The 12371-nt window shown below is 43.3% G+C and overlaps 1 protein-coding gene across 1 annotated transcript in view; it reads right to left on the reverse strand.

The window, feature by feature from the left end:
- Positions 1-699: 699 nt before the first annotated feature.
- CDK2 (cyclin dependent kinase 2) overlaps positions 700-12371 on the reverse strand; it is a 37841-nt gene continuing 26169 nt past the window's right edge. The window contains exons 6-7 of the mRNA XM_089680169.1: positions 6773-6976; positions 700-3225 (exon numbers count right to left, since the gene is read on the reverse strand). Of these exons, the coding sequence (XP_089536295.1) occupies positions 3124-3225; positions 6773-6976 (306 nt within the window). The 3' untranslated portion in view covers positions 700-3123. The remainder of the gene's footprint in view (positions 3226-6772; positions 6977-12371) is intronic.

The raw sequence follows: 12371 nt of genomic DNA on the forward strand, positions 1-12371 counted from the left end.
CGCATTTCTGTGCGGGTGGTGAGGCTGCACAGATTTTTGTGCGGATCAGCAGCAGCACCACCCGCACAGATGTGAATCAGGGGTGACATTATATCAGCTGGTCCTTTTGTGGCAGGGCTGAAATGTTTTTTTTTGGGGGATTAAGTTTATTTTCATGGCAAAGAGGGACTTTTCAAATGCAATTCATCTGATCACTCTTCGTAACAGTCTGGAGTATATGTAAAGTGCCATCATAAAAACTGCAGCAGACATTGGGAAAATTAATGTGTGTGTCCTTAAAACTTTAAGCTAGGGCTATAAGCTCCTTGGGAGCATTTATATATACACGCGATTTTGTACTTCCGGGTAGGGGGCACGTGTATGCCGCTATACCCGCGCCGCCAATGTGAATGTATAATATTAATATGTAAAACACTGTGTAAAGTTATTATGCTATATAAATAATAATAATGGACCTGTGACTTAACACAGCCTGCCAACAAAAAGATCTAAACACCATTACTGCTAAAAGTGACACCACAAGGCAAAGAATGTTCATTCAGTACCACAGAGCTGCTGCAGCACCCGGTCAGCTTTCAAAAACAGCAGGATGGGGCAGCTGGGTGAACCTCCCTGGAGAGCACAAAGATATAGGATCATTTATCAGTTCATACGAAGATGTTATATTTACAACATATTCTGTAGAAATTAGGTACTATGAATTTTTAAAAGATTTTAATAATTGACTCAACATACTTACAAATACATACTAAAACCATACACTACATAAAAAAAATCCATCACATAAAATATGTCAATTTATAAACAAGGTGCAGAATAGATTCTGTATATTTTTGTTTTTTTAGGTATGTGCAATTATTCAAAAAACATCATTCTTCCTCAAGTTGACCAGTCATTTTGTAGTATTTGTCATGTTTAAAACATTTTGATGGGGACACCAGTAACTGCCAATGCTGGTCTTAGTTGTAGTGCTGTGGTGTGTATTTTTTGGGGTGTTGAGAGTTTTTAGGACAAAGAAAGCCCAGTTTATATGGATAAGTTTTATTTTTATCAATTTAGTGTAAACCCTTCCACTATAGAGCATTCCGTTCAGCAAGTACTCACGAAGCACTTGAAGTGTTTCCAGCACACCTATTAAGATTGGAATTCAGCACTTCCATAATGAAGCTGAAGGGTGCTTTTAAAGAAAAAAAACAAAACAAAAAAGGCTGTGAACGAGGATGTCAAATCTAGAGAGCATGTCACAAAACTGTCTGCAGCTCAATCTCACTCTCCATTTACTGCTCATAATATCTGACAAAACTACAGGCCATGCAAATGAATAGTGATTGTTTAAACCTGTAAGTGTATGTACCTACTGCATAGACAAAACCTTATAATACCTGCCATGTAGTGGGTAGGCTTAGTTTTTTTCCTACTACAGGGCCACTAATAGTTTTGGACAGATTAGGTAATTGTGCAGGGTTGGGGGGAGTTTCTCCTTCACTTTCTTTTCCAGAGAAAAAGAAAAGAAACCACACACACACACACACACACACACACACACACACACACACACACACACACACACACACACTCACACACACACACACACACACACACACACACACACACACACTAAGTGTCTTGGTTGGTGAAATTTAGCCTCACTATTCCCCATTCCATCCAAAACTGAAAAACAAAAAAAGTTTCAGATATACAGTGTTTGCAAGAGTCACAAATGTTGTGTCTGCTGTTTACCCCTTCTTTGCAGAATGTACTGCAAAATGAAAGGTCAACTTCAAGAAGAAAAGCTGCACATACACAATCTCTTCTGAGTATCATTGGACTGAACAGCAGGAGGATACTAACTGCAGGAAATGAGTCACATAGAAAAGCAAACAGCCATTGTCCCAGAATCTGACGAACATGCAATAGCCTTAGACAAGTGAAACTCACTTAGACTTCAATTTAATAAAAAGGAACCCTCACTTTGTCTAACATGAAAATTCAAAATTGTAAGCAAAAATTAAAATGGAATGGTGGGTATACCTTGTGATTTATATACAATGCTGGCCCAAAAAAATACACAAATATAAAACGGGGACAGATCCCACAATGGGATGGGACCAAATCGAATGTATGTCAGGTAAATACACCCAGAAACAGTAAAAATTACTGTTGACAAAGCACCAAGTTGGAAAACTAATTCTGAGAAATATTATACAGGTGTGGATAAGAGCATTTTGCCGGATTTTCTTTTCTTTTTTTTGCAGATTTAGACCAAAGGTGACTTATCAAAAACAAGGTGCTGTATAAGGACCACAAACGGAACTTTTCCATGTGCTCAATATCTTATTCGATCCCACTTGTAAACAGATGAATAAACACGTCTACAACAGAAAGATAATGTGGGCAGATTATTACTGGTGTGTATTTATAAAACATTTGCATCGCAATTCACCCAGTGAGAGTGCTTATACATTTGTGTGCAAATGAGGCAAAAGCAGAGTGGTATTAGACTATTTCCTGTGCCCCTCGAATGTTTTCATTGATTTAAAATGGAAAATACCACATTTGGCCACTAGATGATACTTTGTGCCATCTGGTGGGCAAAAGCGGTATTTTTTGTTTTGAATCCATGAAAAACAAACATTCGACTCTCACAGGCAATAGCCTAACAATTTTTTTTTTCTTTCCCCATTCACACAGAACAATTGACTACACATGCACTGTAACTGGGCAAATTGTTATGCAAATGTTTTTTAATAAATATGCCCCAAAAGTGTATAGGCAATGAGGGTTTAGGTACATGACATTTTTACAGTGCAGCACTGTTACAAGTTAGTTTATACAAATATAATGCACAAAGTTTTATGAATAAAAAGTCTGTATTGCTCATACATTGGAAAAAATTTGAAAAACAGTTGGAAGGGGGCATACCAGCGGTGTCTAAAATACCTTGTCAGTCTTCTGTACAATAATCAGTCCTTCCAATTGCTGTTTGTATGGACACTGCGGTATAGGGTAATAAATAGAATGGCATGACACACACTGTATCATATTCAAATTAAGTCCTATTTTACATGTCGAAGCAACCATTGCCTTGCCATTACATGTTACGTTTCTTTATATGGCATTAGTCTAAATAAGATGTGGAGCAGGCCTGCTGACATCACGGAAGAAAGAATGCGTTAGGGCAACCTTAGCAGAGATCCGCTTGTTGGAATCATATTGAAGCATTTGCTAGAAGGAAAAAAAAAAAAAAAGTGCCATTTAGAAAACAGGCTTTACACTCCTTATTAGTTAAGTCTGCATAAAATATTGTGTCTCTAACCTTGACCTACAGTACCATTTAGCCTGCATGTTTTCCCAAGCAATAAATTAAGGGGTCTCCAAACTTTCTAAACAAAAAGGGCCAGTTTACTGGCTTTCAGACTTTAGGGGGGCCTGACTGTGGCCAGTAGGAGTAGATATTGTCCTGCATCATTGGGAGTAAACAATGCATCTTTGGCATTTGGGGGAGGACTAGTGCCCTATTCTTGGTGTAAGTTGGAGAAATAGTGTCCCATTGTTGGTGTCAGTGGGAAGTCTAGCGCCCCATTGTTAAGGTCAGTGGGAGGAACTGCCCAATTGTTTGTGTAAATATAAGGAATAGTGCCCCACGGTAGGTGTTAGTGGCAGCAATAGTGCCTGCTGTTGATGTCAGTAGCAGGAACTATGCCCCCTTGTTGGTGTCCATGAGAGGAATAGTGTCCTGTATCAGTGGGAGAAAAAAAGTGTCCCAAGGGCTAAGGGCAAGTAAAGGGCCGCATCCATCCCCTGGGCTGTAGTTTGGAGACCACTGCTTTAGGATAATATCAGATCGGAAAATGAAAAAGCCTTACCGCTACATAGCAGGCAGTGTAAAATGCATAAACATTGCTGCGCTGCCTCTCCCACAATTGACTTTAAATAATTACCGTATTTTTCGCTCCATAAGATGCACTTTTCCCCCCCCCCAAACAGGGGGGGAAATGTCAGTGCGTCTTATGGAGCGAATATTGAGGGGCCAGTCCGGTATTCCCACCGCCGCGTCAGAATACCAGGCCGGCCGCTTGTCTCTTCTCTGCAATAGAACCTTACCTGTTCCTCGATCCAGCGCTGTACAGTCTTCCCACAACGGTACCTTTAGTGTGGGCTCTCGGCTGTGACAGCTGGGTGCCCACTGCGCATGGGCAAGAAGCGCTGCGCTTTGTGAATGGTACAGCGTCTTCTGGGACACATGACAGGTCCTAGAAGACGCCGGACCTATCACAAAGCGCAGCACTTCTCGCGCATGCACAGTGGGCACCCGACTATCAGCCGGGTGCCCACACTAAAGGGAGGACAACTGTCAAATTCAGGTACCCGCTCCCCATCCCTCCCCAAAGGTCCGCAGTCTCTTGGTCATCCCCTGTACTGTCCCCGCAGTCTCTTGGTCATCCCCTGTACTGTCCCCGCAGTCTCTTGGTCATCCCCTGTACTGTCCCCGCAGTCTCTTGGTCATCCCCTGTACTGTCCCCGCAGTCTCTTGGTCATCCCCTGTACTGTGTCCGCAGTCTCTGGTCATCTCCTGTAATACGTCCGCAGTCTCTGGTCATCCCCTGTACTATGTCTGCAGTCCATTGGTTCAGAATGCTTTTTTTCCTGTTTTCTGCCTCTAAAACCTAGGTGCGTCTTATGGTCAGGTGCGTCTTATGGAGCGAAAAACACGGTAAATAAATGAATGAACTCCATACTACACAAAGGGTCCCCACAAATGTGCGTGTGCTATAATGCACGCTCCTGATGACATCATACGACCAAACACGTAGAGCAGGGCTTGATAGCACTACACTTGTCCTCTAAGAAGGAATAGCTTTTTGCTGGGATTTAAAGTGTCATACACATGGTTTTTATGTAAGTGCAATTTTAAATGTTTTTTACCTAATAAATACGGTGTTACGCTATGGAAGTTTCCCTTTGATATTTTTACGGTGGTGGAGTACTGTTGAAATTCTGGAGGCATTTTGTCGCAAACGATTGATCTAGAGGTGTTTCCACTCTGGAGTCGGTCATCAGCGTATAGAGGTGTCAAGATCACACAGACGGCCAACTTTCCTGCAGGAGAGCGCTGCAACATCTTATGCGATATTTGACCTACCATTCCAGGTGGTCAATTATCTGTGGTGAGTGGGGCACTGGAGGGGGAGTACTACGCACAGAGAATTGCTATGGATAAGAAGATCTACTACTGTCACTTAATATTCACACCGGATGCAGATTTCTTTGGAACTTTCAATTTTTTATTTTTTTTTTTAACTCTTAGATGTTTGCACAATTATTTCTCTCACACTCACACACACACACACACACACACACACACACACACACACACACACACACACACACACACACACACACACACACACACACACACACACACACACACACACACACACACACACACACACACACACACACACACACACACAGAGTTTTATACAATTTCACTGTAAACACAGTTTCATGACATTGTACATGCGCCATTTTTAGCACAATTGCTGTTTAAGCACCTTGTATTTACTTATTGGTTTATTTGGGATTTAGTCACTGGGGAGGCGGGATATAATTGCCAGCCGATGGGGCATTATAGCACATGCACATTTGTGGGGACCCTTTGTGAAGTATGGCGTTCATTCGTTTAATTAATTATTTAAAGTAGTTTTTGGGAGAGGCAGCGCAGCATTTTTTATGTTTGCGCTCACACATTTGTTCAACGGTACACATTTGTGATTTTGCTAGCAGCAGCCAGTCTAATTGATCAGTCCTCTGTGCAGGTTATACTCACAAACAATGTAAAATCCATGCTCTTACGTCTGCTTCACTCCATCATCTGCCCATCTCTCTGCCTCAGCCAGAGGAAGCTTTGTTTTCATTCAGAGAATACAAAGATCCCTGTGAAATGGCTGAGCAACGCTCAGCCCGACTATTTTGTTCCAGGAGTGGGACAAGAAGTCCCAGTCCCAATGTCAGAACACAGCATTGTATATGGTATGTAGCAAAGGCTACATTCACTTCATACATTGCCCAGAGGCACTAAATCTTACTGAAGTAAATAATTTGTTTGGACCACCTTATTAACTACTTGAAGACCTACTCACAGTAAATATACAACCCCCTGCTGACCTGGCTGATCAGCTGTCTCTAATCACAGCACAGAGTTCTGGGTTTACAAACACACAGAACAGCAATCTGGCTGTTTCTTCTCCCTGAAAAGCAGGGAAGGAAAAAAAAAAATAAAAAAAAAAGCCTGATCTGTGAGTAAAAGCAGCACACAATACACTTGTTAGGCACACAGCTAACACCTTGATGTTAACCCTCTCAAGCCAGTGTTATTAGTACAAAATTATATCTGATCATTGTATTAGTGTCACTAGCTATGTCACTATCAGTGTTCCTCCCAGCCAGTGTCTATTAGTGCCAGATTAGTCACAGTAAATTCCAGTATACATACACATCATAGCATGTAGATGTTCTAACTTTCACACAAACCAGTTAATATACAAACCCTTTGAGCAAACCTATTGGTGCTATATAAATACTGTATAATAATAAAATATATATATTTTTTTTTTTTTATAAAAGGAATGACATGTAGCAGAATACATTTTGGCTTGAATTTATGAAGAAATGGGATTTAATACTTTAGAAACAGACAGTAAATTGGCACTCACATTAGAAAAGTAACTATTGCATTTTGTAGAATATGATAAAGGCTTATGGCACTTACAGCTAAAAGATCTCTGCCATCTTCATCCAACGGTGGAACCACTTTGCTAAAGTCTTGCCGAGCCCACTTGGGGAAAGTGGATTTATAATCTGGCATGGAAGTAACACCTGGCCAAGAGGCCTCATCTGGAGTTCCCAGTGTGCGAAATATACGGAAAAGCTGGTCAATTTCCGAGTCCCCTGGGAACAAAGCTCTTCTGGTGATCTACAAACACAAAAGAAGATCTACTCAATCTTGAGTTGGTACCACTGTCTTCCAAACAAAGGTCAATTTACCAAAGCATTAATTTCAACTGTTAACAGTGCTGAAAAGTTAAGCCACCGTACAGATTTTTTTTTCGTCTAAGGAATTCTGGTGGTGAGATCCCCTGCATATCAGTTCTCAGGTTTGCATACTTGCTGTGACTCATGTCAGTCAAACACTGGCTGTAGAATTTTTAACTTAAAGCAGAACTCCAGACAAAAAACTAAAAGGAGAGCTACTTATGCTGTAATATTCATTTTCAATCCAGAGCTGTCTCCCACAGTACTTCTGTTATCCAAGATAGATAGCAACAGAGGCAGAACTATGATCTTAGCCCATTACAGTACACTTAGCCAATCACAGAAAAAAAAAATGAAGTGGGAGACTGACAGCTCTTGCAGCTAATTGAACCCACTCGCATGTAATTACACTCAGGCAGTTGGGAGGTTAATAATCTGCAGTTTGTCCTCATTTGGACCCCCTTTTAGCCTCTGGGTCCTTTACCCCCTGGTCTTTTTTCTTTATTTTCCCAGGTTAATAATCTCCGTCATGTTTTTTTCCTCATCTATGTCCCATTGGGGAGATTTACCTTCATTTCCTGTCCCTGAAAAAGGAAGCAGGAAAAAAATTCCATCCAATGTGAGGGAACCCCTGCTTGTCATCAAAAGGTAGTGTCCCCACTAGAAGATTTCCACACATATTACTTTTTAGGGGACAACCAAAAGTTGAGATTTTCTTTTAGCTCCACTTTTTATGAGAACAGTAAGCAGGACAAATAAATAGAGAGGGTGAATATCCATAACGGGGTCACAGACAGCAATAAGAACCTGACAGGTGTTCTAATCACTCTTCACTCTATTCACAACTAAAAAAAAAAAAAAAAAAAAAAAAAAAAGTTCTGCCGTTATATTGTGAGCTACACAATGCATTATAAAAGTTAATCCAACTAAGCTTGTGACTATGAAACAAAAAAAACCCAATTAAACTGAAGGAGGACCATGCAAGGTCAGAACGCTGTAAACTAATTTTCTTGGGAAGGGGGAAAGGGGATGTTAAGGAGTGCTTCATAATGTTAGCAACTTTCTCTGTGAGAATGTTTTGACTGCAGCAGAGCACACAAGGACACCATCATAACCCTAACCTTACCCCTTATTTACATGTAATAAAACATACCACTTGATGCCCTGAGCTCAAAGAATGTGGATTGAATGACTCCGGCTATTATTCAACCCAGAAGTAACACTTTAAGGCAATCATGCCTTCTGTGTGAAACAGCAACGAAAGCTAGTTACACATGACCCAATTTCCCAATAGGAAATGTTTTTTTGTTACAGTGAAGAATCATGATACATTCAGGCATTTATTAAGGGCAAGAACAACAGACTTCTTGTTGAAGCGGAGGATACAACTGCTAATTTATGGCCTACTTATCTACAAATTCCGGCCATCTTAACACTTTGTTAAATATTTAGTATGCTATTTCAATAGCAGCCACAAGACTGCCTATTAAAATGATTTCACAAAATCATAAGGCACTTCAGCATATCCTTAAAGGAGCATCACAACTGCTTGCTTTAGGCACATTCCTTTGTCAGCAGAGCTTAGTACGAAAGCTGGATCACAGTCGGGTGAGCCCTCCCAACCCCTAGGCAAAAAGGAAGCACTGGGTCACTGCTATCATAGAAAAGTCACATTCAAGTCATACTATGTGGAACAGACAAGGCCTTCATTCTGTACTAACATCTTTCAAACCTCAGCAGATTGCAGTCCTGCATTTTTTCCATCCATGGTGATCAACTATTTGCCTCATTTTAGATCTATCAGCTGCCCATCTATAAAGAGTTGTGATTAAAACAGAGTTTCACTCTTTCTATTTCAATGGTTTTTATTAAATTTTAAACAGTATAAACAGAGGCAATAAAACACGCCCACGCAGGGGCTATCAATTGCACAGATAAACAATATGCAAAATAAAAAAAAAAGGAAAAACAATGCTCTAATGCCAACAGGGCAAAAGGTACGCCCACGCAGGGGCTATCAATGGCACATAAGTTACAAAACAGTAATGTAACTGGTTATAACAACTAAATGCAGCTGCCCAGTCACACCAAAAACAGAGAGAGAGAGAAAAAAGAAAAGAGAGAAAGAAAAGAAAGGAAAAAAGAAAAAAAAAAAAAAAAAAAAAAAAAAAGGGGTGGGGGCAAAGAGCAGGGATTCAAGAGCGCCAACACCGAACGCCATTACATCCCCAGACTAGCCGGGGGGAGTGAGGGAAGGGCATATTGCAACCACGGCTCCCATATTTTCAAAAATTTACGTTGGGAGTCGTTGCGGATACTCGACATCTGTTCGTTGAGCATCATAGTGGTCATACGATCCCGCACCCCCTGAAGAGGGACAGACGGACTCTTCCAGGCCTGAGCAATTGTTCTAGTGGCGGATAAAAACAGATAGGAAGCCAACTTCTGCTGGTGAGCTAAGAGGCCCGGTATGGGGCAATGAAGCAAGGCATACCGAGCATCCCGGCGTATGGAGAGATGGAACAAGGTGAAAAGGAGGCCAAATACACGAGACCAAAAACGAAACAGTCTCGGGCATGACCACCAGATATGTAATACATCACCACGATGACCACAACCCCGAAAACATTGATCACTACAGGCAGGGTTAGCCCGGGCCAGCCGAGCCGGAACCCAGTACCAACGAAACAATACCTTATAGGCTGCCTCCAGTGTGGTCGTATTAAATGAGCATTTAGCTATGAGTGACCAGGCCTTATTCCAGTCCTCCGGATCCACAGCCACTCCCAGGTCACGCTCCCACTGAACAACATATGAAAGTGAAGTATGCGACGAGCGTCTGTTCAGAGCTGCATAAAGAAGGGATATAAGGCCGGAGCGCCCGGACGCAGTTGGCAGAGCTGTTCAAAGGCAGATTTCTGGTACGGGAACGCAGAAGTACCCCGCAGCGAGAGCAGCCAGTGTCGCAATTGAAGATATCGAAAAAATTCCGCCGGGGGGATATTCCGGGATTCCCGAAGAGAGTCCCAGGTGGGAAAGGACCGAAAAATCAAAAAGTGTCGCACCTGCGAAAAACCATTAGTCACCCACCAAGAAAACGCCCCTGGGTGATCCAAACCCGGCGGGAAAAGAGGGTTGTTAATAATTAGGAGCAAAGGCAGAAAAGGTGACATCAGACCACCAGAGTAACGCACCGAGTCCCAAACTTGTAGGCCATGAAGTAACATCGGACTCAGTGCCATAGGGCGCAGGGCAGGGGGAAGCCATAGAAGCGTCGATAGTGCGATAGGGGCACAATTAGGTAGTTCCAACAGGACCCAGAGGGGGACGTCGGAAGAGGCGTGCAACATAGACAGCGGGGCAATCTGGCTTGCTTGATAATACTTAGTCACATTAGGCACCCCAAGACCACCCTGAAGTCTATGGGCAAAAAGCGTACTTTTGGATACTCTGGGGTGCTTATCGGCCCAGATAAAACGCATTAACTTCGCCTGAAGCAACCGAAGAAAATGAGGGGGAACCCGCACCGGGAGTGTGCGAAAATAATACAACAATTTCGGCAAGATGGTCATTTTCACCGAATTAACCCGTCCTATCCAAGACAGGTGCGGAAATTGCCAAGAATGCATAAGAGAGGATAGAGAGCTAAGCAATGGATAGTAATTCGCAGCAAACAAGGAGTCATAAGTGGGGGTCAAGCGAATGCCTAAGTATTCAAGAGAAGAGGAAGCCCATTTGTAAGGGAAGTGGGATTGTAGGCGCGAAACCAAATCTGAAGCCAAAGTAATATTGAGGGCGACAGTCTTATCCAAGTTGATACGGAGACCCGAAATCAAGGAGAAGCGCTCAAGAACCTGTTGCAAATTAGGAAGCGTTGTCAGGGGGTTAGTAAGAGTCAGGAGGGCATCATCCGCAAAAAGGTTCAGTTTGAATTCCTGTCCCGCGTAAGGAACCCCCGATACATTGCAATCGGTCCGAAGCGCCAAAGCCAGCGGCTCAAGCGCCAGGACAAAGAGCGCTGGGGACAGGGGGCAACCCTGTCTCGTCCCTCGCCCAATAGGAAAGGGATCTGAAAAATACCCAGCGTATTTGACGGAGGCCGAAGGAGAAGAATACAAGGCCTGAATCCAAGAAAGAATAGAATCCCCAAAACCCCAACGAGACAGCACAAACCGCAGATATTCCCAGGATAGAGAATCAAAGGCTTTATATATGTCTAAAGACAGTAAGAATCCCGGGATTTTCCGCTGTTGCAGAAAATGTATAAGATGGACCACCTTACGAACGTTATCACCCGCCTGCCTCCCGGGGACGAACCCTACCTGGTCCCTGTGGACCAGGCTACGCAAATATTTATTAATGCGGAAACTAAGGATCTTGCCCAATATCTTCAGGTCTTCATTAAGAAGAGAAATAGGCCGGAAGGCTTGCGGTTCCTGTACATCATCGGTCGTCTTAGGAATCATGGCGATATGCGCTCTAAGCGCATCTGGGGAGGGCGAGGAGCCCTGTCGTAACGCATTAAAATACTCAGCCAAAAAGGGCGCCAACAAGGCTGAGAATTTCTTATAATAAAGACCGGAAAAGCCGTCGGGACCTGGGGCCGCGGTGGACCGTAAAGATTTGATAGCTTGGAGCACTTCTGGTACAGTGACACCGGCGTTGAGTGCCACCTGTGCTGCCTCGGATAACCCAGGAAGTCGGAGATCTTGAAAGAATGCCTCTGCTTGAGCCACGGGGAAGGGATCTGGTTTAGCGTAGAGGCGTGCAAGGAAGTCTGAGAAACGGGAAACAATCTGCTGGGGATTAGAAGTACAGCCACCTGTAGGAAGTCGCAGTCGAATCGGTTTATGGGGTTTCCCCACAGAATTGAGTTTCCTGGCCAGCATCGGGCCTGGCTTATTAGCACAGGAATAAAATTTGTGTTTGGTCCAACGCAGGGCCCGTTCCGCCCCTGAAGAGGCAAGTAGGTCTAACTCTGCCGCCAGAGCGTCCCGAGCGCGTTTATGGGCCGCAGATGGAGAGGACTTCCAACGCGCATCCGCAGAGGCCAGGAGAGAATGAAGCTCCAAAAGTCGGCGCTCCCGCTTCCGGACCGCCGCCAGCTGTATAACATGACCCCGCACCGTGGCCTTATGCGCCTCCCATAGGGGCACTGCCAAGGAGACCGATCCCGCGTTTTCCGTGAAGTATGTTCGTAAAAAAAATTCTATTTGTTGGCAGGTAGCCTGAGTGGTCAATAAAGAATCATTGATGCGCCAATGAAAAGGGCACCGTTCTGACCCAGAGAGGGCAAGGAGAAGTACCAAGGGATCGTGATCCGACCAAGGCGAGGA

This window comes from Staurois parvus, unplaced genomic scaffold, assembly GCF_062004578.1.
Source record: "Staurois parvus isolate SC_StPar_1 unplaced genomic scaffold, SC_StPar_1.0 ptg000017l, whole genome shotgun sequence".
NCBI lineage: Eukaryota > Metazoa > Chordata > Amphibia > Anura > Ranidae > Staurois > Staurois parvus.